At 34.8% G+C, this 14999-nt stretch overlaps 1 protein-coding gene across 2 annotated transcripts; it reads left to right on the top strand.

The window, feature by feature from the left end:
• The first annotated feature begins 5582 nt into the window (after positions 1–5582).
• LOC121790191 (3beta-hydroxysteroid-dehydrogenase/decarboxylase-like) lies at positions 5583–11772 on the top strand. 2 transcript variants are annotated; one of them, XM_042188462.1, is made up of 12 exons: positions 5583–5953; positions 6528–6617; positions 6706–6839; positions 6919–7089; positions 7356–7472; positions 7558–7637; positions 8355–8544; positions 9710–9827; positions 10225–10399; positions 10717–10873; positions 11305–11371; positions 11459–11772. In XM_042188462.1, the coding sequence occupies exons 1-12, from the start codon at positions 5716–5718 to the stop codon at positions 11638–11640; spliced, it is 1719 nt and encodes a 572-aa protein (XP_042044396.1). In that variant the 5' UTR covers positions 5583–5715; the 3' UTR covers positions 11641–11772. The 2 variants fall into 2 exon arrangements, with proteins under 2 accessions (XP_042044396.1, XP_042044399.1); XM_042188465.1 differs by having other exon boundaries at positions 5819–5953; positions 6460–6617.
• The last annotated feature ends 3227 nt before the right edge of the window (positions 11773–14999 follow it).

Genomic DNA, 14999 nt, shown 5'->3' with positions numbered 1-14999 from the left:
GGAATTCCACGAAGGATGGAGGACGTCCGCCACAGAATTCCCGCACGCCGGTGGAAATTCCGCGTGGACGTCTGCCATTGCTGATGCTCTTAGGAAAAAAAAACTCGAAATTCAAGTATTTAAATTACAAAATGTTGAAAGTTCATGCATTTACGCACAATGTAAACCATTTCTAACTATTTAAATTACTATCATTGTGGCGTTCGGTCTGCTAGACAAAATACACTACAAAAAAATGCTAAAGTGACGGAATTAGTGACAGTAGTTGACCCCTCAGTAACTAGTGATGGATAAGTGACGGAAAAGAATCAGCCACTAATTAGTTAGAGATAAATCCATCACTAATACGAACTTACCATGCCAGCCGCCTATGTTTTCCGCCAATGGGTGGTTAGTAAATTTAGTGACAGATAAATCCGTCACTATGATTTTTTACTGACAAGCTTTTTATTTACGGCTCTATCCAACCTTAATCTGTCACTAACTCTGTTAATGACGGAATTTCATTGATTAGTGTCGGATTATTCCGTCACTATCCGTCACTAAACAACGAGTTTTTTTGTGGTATAATAATGAGATATAATATGAGATAAGTCAAAATAAGGTTATCTAGAATTAATTAGTCGTATAGGGTGGTGACAAACTCATAGTTTAGGATGGTTTTAGAGGTGATTAATCCATGTTTTTTGTTGAATTAAGGTGTTTATTATAGGTTTTCACTCATTTAGTTATCAATTAGATGAACTAATGAGTTTGTTGGAGTTTTGAAGTAAAAACAGGTTAAAACGGGCAAAACGGAGCGGACGGGGTGATTGCAGAGAGTTCGCCCGGTCGGGCGTTTTTCATTCGAAGAAACGCCCGCCCGGGCGTTTTGCAGAGATTGCGGGTTCCATTCGAAGAAACGCCCGCCCGGGCGTTTTGCAGAGATTGCGGGTTCCAGAGAGAATGCCCGGTCGGGAGTTTTACACGGACTCTTTATTTTGCTGATTTTCGCTCCGGATATAAAAGGGGACTTCACACATTTGAGCCCTAACTCTCACACGACGATTCTGAGCAAGAGAGAAAGGTTTTGAAGAGGATTTGAAGGATTATGAGCTTCTACTCTCAAGAGATTGAATGAGAAGACTTCCCACCATCATTTCTACCATAGGGAGTTCTAGTTTTCATTTTCTATCCATGTCTTTTTCCATTTGCTTTGTTTTCCTTTTTTGTTTCATCTTTGAACATGAGTAGCTAGATTTTTCTTAGGGATGTGGTGATGTTTGTATGGAATCCATGGGTTGATCCTTGATTTATGCTATCTTTTGTGTTGGTTTTTGTTGGTTACTGAGCTCTTATTATCCAATTGCCTAGCTAACAGTTTGATATATCTTGTTCTAATTAATGACATTGAGAGATGCATGATTAGAATGGTTAGGTAATCAACAACTACGTGCGTTACATGTAATCGAGAGATGCATGAGCTAGAGAGAGGACTTGGGTCTGTTGTTCTAGGGAGTTAATCTTGAATTGTATGGAGGAGACTCCTACACTAGGGATTAATCCACGAGTTAGATGCACCCGAGAGGGGGTCTAACCAATTAACCCGACCTTCCTAGCCACACATGAGAACTAATAGATGAGCATGATCCCTAGGTGAAACCCGTGATCCATACTAACGGATCCATATCCTTACCTTTCCAAATTTGTGTGACCATCATTCGTTTGTCTTGTTTAGTTATTTATCTTTAATTGATCAATTGTTCTTTGATCTTAGTTATAGAAAAACAAAATCCCCTTTTAGTAGTCTAAATAGTGTTCAAAGTTGCAACGTAATACTCAAACCGGCTTTTAGTCTTCGAGGATCGATAATTTTAGCTTGTCATATGCTACTTAGCCCGTACACTTATGGTGACGCTTTTTAATGCAAAATTAGCATGAGTCAAGTGGTGTTCGTTTTATAGATAAAATAGTACTAAGATACAAAGCAGGATAAAGTTGTGAAATTATTTTAGTCATAGGGGGTAGCTATGACTAATTATCTTATGATTATCCATTTAAAATTGAGTTATGATATTGAATCTCATGAACCAAACACACTATATATTTAAGCTTGTGATACAAATACAATATGAGACGAGCCATTATACATTATCATGAGATACAATATTATCTTGGCATAATGAGAGGAGCCAATATACAATATTAGCTTTGAGAAAAAATTCAACTGAACAATAGATTATACTCCCTTCGGTCCCCATTAAATGTCCCATATTTTCTTATTTGGACGGTGTCCATTAAATGTCTCATTTCACTGTTACTACTTTTAGTAAATGGACTCATATTCCACTAATTCATTCTACTCATAATTATTACTCCCTCATTCTCATAAGAATATGCACACTTTCCTTTCTAGTCATTCCCATAAGAATATGCACTTTCCAATTTTGAAAATTCTTTTATGTCTAATGAGATGAGACTCATTCTCCATTAACAATACTTTAATTACTTTTTTCTCCCTGTCTCTCTCTTAATTTATCAATTTTGCATTAAAACTCGTGCTGAACCCAAAGTGCATATTCTTTGGGGACGGAGGGAGTATAAAACTAATATATTTAGGTAGGGGTCTACTTTTCCAGCAACCAAACATGACATTAGTAGAGTAGTGCACGATTAATTTTATAAAATGAAAATGTTTATATATGTCTCCCTTCGTCCCATAGAAATAAGCCATTTGGGGTTGACACGGGTTTTAATTTGTAATAAAGTAAGAGAGAATGAGAAAAAGTAGTAGAAATTATGTAGTGGATGATGGGCCCATAAATGAAAAAGTAAAAGAGAAGTAGAAAAAGGTTGTCATAAATGAATGTGGACTATTTGTATGGACGGACGAAAAAGGAAATATGACATATTTCTATGGGACGGAAGGAGTATTTTATCTTATTATTCATTATGTAATCTACTAAGTTGTACTTCATTCCACGGTAAATGAGACACTTCTCTTTTTTTCACGTTTTTTGAAAAAAAATGATAATAAATGGTTAAAGTGGAGAGCAAAATGTATTCTCAAAAAATAATAATAAATAGTTAAAGCGGAGAGAAAAAAAAGTGTCCCACTTAGCATAGGACGGAAGGAGTATATGTTTCATTTATTATCTACTATGGGGCTTGATAAGGTGTGCACAAGCCTAACAAAAGCCACCCAAATTAAAAGTATTGCTTAATTTTCGGTATTTAGATACTTCCTTTGTCTTCTATTATGTGTTAGTATTTCATATCATTAACTTTTTCAACCTAATTTTTTTTATATTTTATAAAATCTATGCCTGGTTCTAAAATGAAAAGCTTGTCAAGAAATGAGAACTACTCCCTCCGTCCCCTAATAGGAGTCGCTCTTTGACCGGGCACGAGTTTTAAGAAATGTAGAAAAAAGTTGATTGAAAAAGTTAGTGGAATGTGAGACTCATATTTTTATATTGGTTTTATAATAAAATGTGAGTGGAGTGAGTTAGTGGAATGTGGAGCCCACTACCATTTATGGTAAAAATGAAGAGTGACTCTTAATGGGGGCGGCCCAAAATGGAAATTAGCTACTCTTATTTGGGGACGGAGGGAGTATTACTTAACATTCTTATGTGAACCAGATCCCAATCTTGTCAGGAAATGAGAACCTTTTCTCCGTTTTTCTCCCTCTTCTAACTTACATGCCCAGGGTAGAGAGAGTGAGGACGGGTGAGAATGAATAACATACAATAGTTAGGATTCATTTATTAATTCTAATTCTAATTGAGTGTGGTCTTCACGCATCTTCCTCTCAAAATATCTAATGTTTTACTTTGGAATTCCAAGTCCAATTTTGATATGAATTATGTGTTTAAGTATATATAGGCTTTATATACTAGATGTCACTCAAATTCAAATTTTTGGGTTTTCAAGTCCATGCTTTATGCCGAATTATGCATTAATTTCTAATTAGTAGACAAAATACTGATTAGTGGAATAGTTAACTATGGAACATGTGGCTCGATATCAGAGAATGTTTGGAAATTAAAATTTCCGTAGTAATTAAATAAGGATATCCCTTTTCTGCTGGAAAATTAAAGAAATCAATGCTAGAAAAGATATGGAATCTTCTTTAGCAAAGGTATATCTAGAAAAGGCCAAAAAGCATTAAAAGTAGGTAAATTTTAAATGACTCTAAAAAGGTTAATTAGAAAGCAATGCGATTTGATGAATTCGTTTACAAAACTGGTCTTTTTCTTATGTAATTTCCTATTCAAGGAAGTATTATATCGATATTGATAAAACTCATAAAATGATATTCATCCATAAAATCACGAATGTTAATCCATTCTGAATAAGATATTATTAGCAAAAAAAAAATTTAATGTGGGAAACCGTAAAGCCATCTATGCCATTAAGATATTGCATTTAACCTATCATAGAAAATAACACACAAAATATAAAATTTGTGGAGTAATATCAAAATTAGATCAAAATATATGATTTTAAGAACTACTTCCTCCATCGCACAAAAGTTGTCTCACTTTAATCGGACACAAGTTTTAAGAAATGTAATGAAAAGTGAGTTGGAAAAGTTAATGAAATGTGAGTCCTACTTTTATATATTAGTTTTATAATATAATGTGAGTAGGAATGAATTAGTGGAATATGTGGTCTACTATTATAAGAGCATCCATAACCCCGGCCCGGATTCAGGCTCCAAGTCCACTCCACGTCATCATTCCCATAAATTTGAGTCCCAGACCACAACTCCTCTAAGGCCCCATCCCATACCACAATTATTAAATTACACTATTAACAACTTTAACCTATTTTACTTGTAAAAATTAAAAACGCTGAACAATTATAATACGAGAAATTTATTTTTAATTTAAAAATAATAAATTATAAACTAAAATAAATAAATAAATTAGAATATAAAAAAATGCAAAAAAATTAAAATTAGAAAATCAAAGTGGGGAGCTCCGTCCCCCTCTCCCTCTCCCTCTTCTTCCTCTTCCTCGATCTTCTTCCTCTCCCCCTTCCTCTTCCTCTTCCTCTTCCTCTTCCTCTTCCTCTTCCAAATGCAAAAAATTCAGAAATTGGGGCAACGGGTCACGGCCCGCTTCACCTCCAACGTCGGGCCGAGACTCGCCATTTGCGGCACGGACACGCATAACGCAGGGACGGAGCGGATCCCGGGCGAGGCCCCGAGACGCGACTGCGTCCTCGTGACCGTCCCTGGCTGGAAAATGTCGAAGTTTAACACGCAGGACGCGGGCCGGGACCCAGGTGCGGTCCGGCCCGCCTGCGTTAGTGATGCTCTAATGGTAAAAAGTGAAATGAGACAAATTTTATAGAACGGACGGAAGTAGAAAAATGAGATAACCCTTGTGAGACGATATTATTTTATCTTTATGTTTGTTGTATATATTTATAGTGACTTCATGCAAGTTGGCATATGATTGTCGATTATAATATTGTATAGAACTTCAATTTAAGAGGAACTTAAATATGCTTTTAAAAAAACTTGGATTAGTATCACTCAACAAATTTTGTAACCGATAATTATTTTCACAAATAAATTATTCAAACTAAAAACTTCAATAGAGAAAGAAAAGCTCAGTCGACTGTCCACTTGATTCCGGTGGAGACCATAGCACAAGATCCGTCCCTTCCCCACACCCTCCTCCAATCTTCTCATCTCTCTCATCCGCGGCCGATTCCTCGAAAATGCCGAAAGAAAGCGGCAAACACTCGAAAACCTGCGTCGTATTAGGCGGCCGGGGATTTATCGGCCGCGCATTGGTGGATCGTCTGCTCAAACTCGGCAATTGGAACGTCCTAGTCGCCGATTCTCACAAGTCTCCGGAGCTCAAGCCGTCGGAGCCGCTCCTGACCGATGCGATCGCATCCGGCCGCGCCGCTTATTTCCAGGTTGATGTGCGTGATAAATCTCAAATCATGGAAGGTACTCATTCAGAGCTTCAATTATGATGTGCAATGTTGGAAACGTGGAATACTTAGTGGATGAGTGTGGAGTACTGGAGTTATTCTTTGAAGTGATTAGTTTTGATCGTTAATTTAACCTGCATTGTTTTATAAGTGTGATCCATGCGATTATATGTGGAGTTTGGATGGATATATGTTGATGGTATCGAAATTCAGCATTAGGATGTTTCGGAATTTACTCTACTTATAAATTAGTATAGTTAAGCTGTTGAATTTGGAGCATACGTTGGGAAAGATGACTATACTGTACTGCTATATTCATTTGGCTTATAATAAAATGGACATGAAAATTTTTATCAGGATCCCCAGAGAGAAATCTACTGGAAGCAATAATTGGTGATTGCTTTTATTTATTTCTTTCAGTGAGTTTAGTAGTAACTAATTTTAGATACAGTTTTGCGTTGCTTTATATGTTTTTATCTATGTTCTCATTTGACGTTTTCTTATACTAATGTATCTTTGTAGTTTTGGAAAGCCAGAACTTCCGTTGCTCTAATGTTGTTGCTTAGTAACACCTTGTCATATCTTCGCAGCTTTGAGAGGGGTATCAGTTGTATTTTTTACTGACTCTATGGATTTATTTCCCCAAGATTTTTATCTTTGCTACAAAGTAATCGTTCAAGGTAATTTCTGATTTAGCAGGTAATAAAATAGTTGATGTGGTGTACTGGCATTTCATCTTGTGCTGATGTCCTTGCCGCAACTCCTCAGGTGCAAAGAATGTAGTGAAGGCTTGTCGAGAATGCGGAATTAAACGGCTAATATACAATAGTTCTGCCGATGTAGTTTTTGATGATGTCCATGACATACGTGGCGGAGATGAATCCTTGCCATATTCTGGGCAAGTGTGTATCTTACTGAAACTCTGAGGTTTCTTTTATTCTCTCCATCTCCCTCACATTTGTCAAGAACTCTATCCTGCAGTTCTGGGATATGGTTGCTGACCTTAGGACTCAAGCTGAGGCGCTGATATTGTCTGCAAATGGCACTGACGACCTTTTAACTTGTGCACTTCGTCCTTGCAATGTATTTGGACCCGGAGATCCACAACTCATTCCCTTACTGGTGAATATGGTGAAATCCAATTGGGATAAGGTGCGGAAGCTGCATTGCTATCTCACAAAGATTTCCAAAAGATTATCATGTATCTTTTAATTTCTGTTTAGTTCTTCATTTAGTAGATGCCATGTGTTTCTGTAGATCATTGACTACTGAGTGATCAAATGCATGCTTCTGCTCGCTATATTGGAAAATTACAAATCATGAGATCTTTCTCTGTTTTTCCTTTGTCGCATGTTTTATATTATTAACTGAGTTAGGTATGTATTTTTTGGAATTAGTAATAGGCTTTCTCATTTCAGTTTATTATAGGAAGTGGAAACAATATGTCGGACTTCACATATATTGATAATGTTGCTCATGCCCACATCTGTGCTGAAGAATCTCTGGGTGCTCAGATGGATACCGTGTCTGGCAAGGTATGCTCAAAACTGAGCTGTTCTTTGTTCTGTTAATCACTCTCACTTGTTGTAAAAGAATGTTTTCTGCTGAAATATATTGCAGGTCTTCTTTATAACGAATCTGGAGCCAATGAATATTCGGGAATTTGCATTTAATTTCCTAGAGCGCTTAGGCTACCCGAGGTAATATTCTCTCATTGAATGCTAGATGCTGCGAACTTTCCAGAAAGGTCAATTTCTTCTTCAGTTCTTTGATGAGTATGCATTTCTTCACCTGTCTCATAGATACACTGTGGCTTTTTACAAACTATGATGCTCCCTTTAGACAATATATAAATGGTCTTGGATCTTACAATCCTTCTAAACTCTCAAAATTTTAAACAGGGAGAGTGGACTGTTAGACCTTCATTTCCTACATTTGACCATCGGAAGAGAATAAGTCTTATGTGGACTGTTAGACTTAGACTTTCATCTTTAATCTGTTGGCTTTGAATAATTAATGTTGTTATCAAGCAAGTTTTCTAAGACACCAACTTCACCTTGATACGAAAGGTCTAATTTCTGGATGAGTGACTACACTTGGAAGGAGAATGGAACTTCTTCACTTAATAACAGGAATAATTTTCAAAATTAATGCGTCACATCTTTTACATTTCTATGTCCCTTTCTATTATCTGCTAGCTGTCAGAAATGGAAGTCCTGGCCCCATTGTTCATAACGAGAAAGTCGAACTGTAGGTGTTTGCTTGTAGCGATATATATGGACCACCTCTTTTCTTGATGGTTTCATTGCATTGCTTGTGTTGCCATTTATAATCCAAATTGTTGCCCCTGCTGTTCATCAGTTAGGCTGAATGCTCTCATTATTTGATCACTTGCATTTGTACATATCTGGTTGCAGGCCTTTCATTAATATCCCGACTCACATATCTGAGCATATATTTTCTTTTATAAAATTGCTTCATCGGAAGTCAGATTTCAAAAGGCTTGATCCATCCATCTCTATTTACAAGTTAGCTTCATGCACAAGGACATTTAGTTGTCATGCTGCTCAGGAACATATTAAGTACTCACCAGTTGTTTCCCAGAAGGTAAATTTTTCCATTCTCTCTCATTAAAAACTAGTATCTCCTACTATAATTTATATTAAGAAGAAATTTTCTTTTCATACTCTCGTTTGAAGTACCTACTACCTAGAAGAGCTAAGTGCGAGCTATATATTAGCTTTACTGTTCAAATAATGTTGAAAGTTTTAATGGTTGAACTTGTGAAGGTTGGCTTGGTCTTATCTATATGAATTGCAGATGTCAACAAGTTTGTATGTAAAACCATTAGATGAAAAAGTAATCCCAGTTGATGTGGGAAGTAGGATGCATTTAAAACTTTCTCAAAGAATAATTCTTGCTTGGCAAGGGGACTTGTACATGTTGTCAGCAAGTCCCCACTGTTGATATCTTCAAGAAGATAGTCAAGTGATTCCATGTTCAGCTGTTGTGTACTCCTCTCCATAATGATGACTGATTATGGTGGCGAGTAACCTATGAGTGCCTCCAATTGTTTGCAAGAAGTGTATCGAGATGGATATATCGATACCAACACAGGTGCTGAGTGCATGGTTTGGCCATCTTAATATACTCATGCTGGAGTCTTCTTGTGGTCTTAAGACATGGCTGCATACAAGACTCTGATGGTGTATCTGGATCCTATAGCTCAATACACTTAAACACAACAGGGAAACCTTCCTCTTTATTGTAAGAACAGAACATTTGGTTGCAAAGGAACAAGCTTGAAAGCCTTGAATAAGTTATGCTGACCTTAAAGATACAAAACTCATTACATATGCATGTATCTGTAGAGCTAGACTATGGCCATTGTTTCTTTATTAAAGCAAGTTGCTGTGACAATTTGTGATAGGCTGGTATTTTCCCTTTACAGGACTAACGCCAGGCTGAACATTTTGAAGTTGAACTACTCTTCTTCAAGTCGCTCAATTAAGTCACTCTTTTATTGTGATCACATATTATACAAACTAAATGTTTGTGGAGGATTTATATATGAGAAGATAGAGCTTCGTGAGCTATTATGTATAGTTTTTCTTGCTTCTATATTATGGTTTGTAGAATGAATATTTCCTGTTTAACAATTTATTTTATCATCTTGTCATTTGTCCAGTAGCTTGGGAAGTTCACATCCCAAGTCTGAGTAGAGTTGAGCACCAAATAAATACCTTAAAGTGGGGCTTGTTGTTTGTCACAGGAAGCGATGAGACTAACTGTTGATTCATTCTCCAATTTGGCCGTAGAGCCTGTTTTTATGAGATACGGATGCGGCGATGAACCATCCAAAATAGAAAAGCAGTTAGGCGGTGGACAAGGTTAGTTTTATATTCCAGCCCTTGGTATTGCAGCGCAGTCATATATTTTGTTCTTGACTTATAGATTTCTCCAATATGTCTATTCCATTAGAAGGTGTTTGGAACTTGAAATCCCTTTACTAAATGACCTTGCTAATTCAATTGCACGTCTCTCATTATTTAAATGTGATTCACTAGTTGAATCTATAGCTTAATGGTTAGCATAAGAACTTATTTTTCCTCTATGCGCTGAAGCATCTCAATTGTCCTAGTATGTGCCTTGATTGAGCTTTGCATATAATGCAATGATTGAGCTTTGCATATAATGCAACCCCACTTAGTTATACCAAAAAAATTATTGGGTAATGTTTTTTAGTTATTATTGTCACTTGGGTGATGCTGTGCTATTTTGCTGCAGTTGCAGATATTTTGCTGTGGCGTGATGAGAAGAAGACCTTCATTAGTTTTGCATTGCTTGGTTTTATGTATCACTGGTTTTTCCTGTCTGGGAATACTTTTATTTCATCTCTTGCCCAACTGCTACTGCTAACCATCGTGTTGCTTTGTGGGCACCATGTTCTATCATCATCTGTGTAAGTTAAATGTAACTATCCTTTATCTATGCTTGTTAGATACCCTTCTGCTAGTTTCTTCTCTTGCATATGAGGTTGTTCTGTGCTGCGGTGTTTTAATGATATGCATACTCCATATAATTCTGAAGCAATGTCTATCCTGTGTTCATTATTATACTATGTTTTTAGACTTTTTCTAAATTAAACAACTGCATCTGATCGATTGGCAAGTTACAGTATTTTTGATAACTGAAAAAACAATTAGCACTATTGTGTAATTTCTTGGTCGTTTTTTTTTGTTGAAATCATGTTGGATTATTTACTACTATATACTACAGATATGGATCCACAATTCCTAGATTACCATCATCATGTTTTGAGATCTCAGAAGTTGATGTGAGAAGCCTTTTCTTCGCGATGAAATGCATGTGGGATAAGGTGGAATCCCTAATCAAGTCATTGGCTCAAGGAGAAGATTGGTTTATCTTTTTTAAGGTATTTAATTGCTGAACTTGTCCTAATTTGAGGTGGTTTGTATTACGTCCAAATTGGTGAAGCTTTCACATTTGCAAGTAGAATGATTATATATCTGAGCACTGAATGATAGATGAGATTTTTCAAATTGCCATGCTTTCTTGAATAAGCATTTGGTAACTGCCTTTTCATCTAGGAGCTTCATTTGCTCCTGAATTGCTCATGTTGATTGTTTCTTATCTGATTGCTTGTGAGCTGGAAGTTGCTCACATAACTGACGAGGCACATATATAGCTTAGAGTAATCTTTCGTGTTTTATGTCATTTTTTGTAATCTCCGTTGTATTGCAAAGTAAAACAATTAAGAACAGTGATGTGGATATCTTTATTGATTTGTCCAAAAATAGTTTTCTTATGATATTGTTATAAAGGATATTTTTCTGTCTATTACAGGTTGCGTGTTTCATGTATGTTTTCAAGTGGATTGTTTCCCAGTACTTTGTCCAGGCCATTGGTGTTGGTACGTCTTTTGATTAACTGCGCTTGATGTTGGTTTCTGAATTTTGATATCCTATAATGATTTCTGTTCATGGTCAATCAATTGCAGCTTTGGTCTTTGTGTTCAGTTTGTGTTTCGTGTACGAACAATACGAGGAAAAAATAGACGAGATAGCAGTAATTGTATACACGATTGCCAGTAAGTTAACTATCTTGCTGGCTAGCAAATTTCCAAAACCTAACTCTAGCTATAATCCTTTGACGAGGAGGGATCTAAATGTAGGTTGTTAGATGGCAGGCAATAAGATCTTTGTCGTCCCGTCTTTTTGTAACCTTAAGCTTGTAACTGTGTAACCATTTTTGTAGATATGTAGTGTAAATTCTTTACATTATTACAATGATATACTGCCACCATAGATATCCTAAGATTTGCATCTCTTGCTCGAATTTGGTAGTATATTTCTTTGGAAATGTGTTGCAAATAGTGAATAGTACAAATAGTTATTCCATTTTATATGCTCTTGGCCTCTATTTGAATTCATCATTTGAATGCATGGCTTTCGAATCATGAATGACTTTATTATAGATTTGTTTGCACCAAGTTTTATTTTTATTTGATCAACCCATGTGTGATGCGCACAGACACTTACAATTAGTACACACTTATGTATTATTAATAACCATGAATTTTAGCATTGTCATATAGAATTTAAATTAATTTATATTGCTTGAAATAAAGTTACATCTCTATGTATGCTATTTTTTTACAAAAAATAATTATGTCATGTTTTATATGGTAAGTAGTCCTAATTTAAGTTGGCTGATATTATCCACAATTATAGTTACTTTTTAGGTTTCTTATAACAGTTGAAAATATGAGATAATGAGATTTATCCAGTTAAACTATATGTTTGGTAGCTATGTTACATTTTAATGTTGTCCGTGTCTTGTATCCGGCTCGTATGAAGCCCACTGAATAACTATACGTTTCAATTTGAAACTAACTTCCAATTTGGCCAAGTTACCCTCCAATATTGTACACGGATAGTATTAGTAAAATACATTATTACTTTCGAGATTTTTGCTATCATAATTATTTTCCTTATTTATGCAATCATAATTAGTGTAATTAGGCTATCATAATTATTTTCTTTATTTATGATTTATTGTACTAGTAATCATAACTTGCAATATTATTTCGTTATCAAACATAAAATTAAGATAAATTAACTAGTCGAAACTATAACTTGCAATATTATTTCGTTATCAAACATAAAATTAAAATAAATTAACTAGTCGAAACTATGATAATTATCATGATTGTATAATACCTAGTCAAAACATAATATGGCCACCAAACTATACTTAATATTTAACCATCCCCTTAACTTAAAAAAAGCACAAACACATAAGACATAAGTCATTCCACCTCTTTATTGTCTTTCTACTGCATTTCATTCATCATCTTACATACTCATTAACACCCAAATTTATATACCAACACCTAATTGGTAATCTTCAAAATCTCATATCTTCTTCTTTTTCTTCTATTTTCAATCACTTTCATGTTTCAATTTTATATCTCATTGTCTTAACGTTTCAACTTTTTGAAAATAAAATTGTGTCTAATAAATCAACAAAAATAAATCCACTTTTTTGTGCTAGATCTCAATTTTGTACACCCCGTGTGTTGCAAAAACCTTTGATTTGCTTTATGTTTTATTTCAATTTTGAGTAAATTATATCATATGGAAATAATTTGTTATACAAATAATAATAATATGAGATACATGCTTTTGATAATATAAACAATTATCTTTTGGGAAATATTATTGTTGAAACTACTCCTCAATAATGTGGTTGGCAAATGATATGGAATGATAACCCATCCGTGTTTGCAAATGGCTGAAAATCTGCATCATTGTAGTTTATACGAGGCTTGACATTGTCTTAATGAATGAATATCTACTTGCTCATATTCTCTAGTCATTTGACCTTGATTTTGATTGCTGGTATGATCTGCACGTATATAATGTGTTAATGTGATGGAAAAAATAAAGGAATAAAAATAGTGTACCTTTTGAGTTAAACACTCTCTCATGACTGTCTTGTTCACTGATCGAATGGATTTTGTTTCTAGATTTGGTTTATCCGCTTCCTAATTGGATGATACAGTTATTTTTTGAAGATAGCTATCTTGATAGTCAAAGGCCTAGAACATACAAATACAATCTGAGTCTGAGTGGAATGAGAATTGGAGATGTTACTATCAAATACTAATTCTTTCAAAGTCGGTGGCTTATTGATGTCAAATAATGATACGATACGTGGCCAAATAGGGTTAGGTAAGGCTAGATATGTGTTTCAAGTGGTGAAATACTATCACATACAGTTGAGTGAAAACAAATGAACTTTTAGATTATTTAATACTATATTCGTTCAGTATTAACCGTCACATTTACTTTTCTACGCTCATTTTATAAAAATGATACTCCATCCGTCCCTCTGTAGCTGAGTCGTATTCCTTTTTGGGTTGTCCCATTATAATTGAGTCGTTACCTTTTTTGGCAAAAATCAACAATTTTATTCTCTCTTACTTTACTCTCTCTTACTTTATTCTCTATTCATCTATCTACCTTTTTCTTTTTCTACTTTATTATTCATTTACTTAACTCACTTAACGCAATTGTTCTTAAATCTCGTGCCGAAAAGAAACGTATCTACTACAAAGGGACGAAGGGAGTAATAAATAGTTAAAATCGAGAAATAGTAAAATAAGAGAGAATAAGGTAGAGAAGAGTAATTCTTTACATTATTCTCTTTGTTATTTTACTATTTTTCCTCTTTAACTATTTATTAGCATCATTTTTACAAAATGAATGCAGAAAAGTAAATGTGATAGTTAATATGAGGAGATAGTAGTAGAAAAAAGATACTACTAATTTCCAAGAATCTTATCTACACGAATGAATTGTTCCTCTCTCTCTTTCTCGGTTATTCCTTTTCCTATTGAAAGGAAATGAATCATATCGACTGAGATATCCCAAAAATGTACACGCTTGACTTAGGCTGGAATGAAGTTTGTATTATTTTTTTTCGTCTTTCTTAATATATCTCGCTCTTATAGGCAAATTATGGTCCAATTTTTCTTCTTCTCAAGGTTGTTTTTCAACTAGGTTGTTAAACCGTCCTACTCAATAGTGTGATTAATGCATGTTCAAATCAAACAAGAAATTGTTGTCAACAGGTCATACTCAACTTTTTTTTTTAATTCTTAAGCTGACGTAAAAAAATTTTATGTATGTCTAATTAATTACGTGTAGAATGTTACATCAAACTCTAGCAATCAAGTGCTAGAATTATTAGTGTGGGGCATATGAATATATTTGAAGATCTGTTATCAATTTGTAGTTTATTAAAATTGAAATTTTAGCTAAAAAATAAAAGCATGAGAACTAGAGCATAAGTTGGTACTTATCACATACATACACATTTCATTGCTAGATATATTACCAAATCCTGCATCCCTAGTATTAAGAATAGTAACATCTTTAAAACATTCATTTGTAAAGTCACACATTAAGATGTAAATAATATTTACTTCTTTTGTCCCTAAAAAATAGACAACATTTACAACAGAACGGATTTTA

This window comes from Salvia splendens, chromosome 2 (assembly GCF_004379255.2).
Source record: "Salvia splendens isolate huo1 chromosome 2, SspV2, whole genome shotgun sequence".
NCBI classification, from domain to species: Eukaryota; Viridiplantae; Streptophyta; class Magnoliopsida; order Lamiales; family Lamiaceae; genus Salvia; species Salvia splendens.
This window is presented reverse-complemented; position numbering and strand designations above follow the sequence as displayed.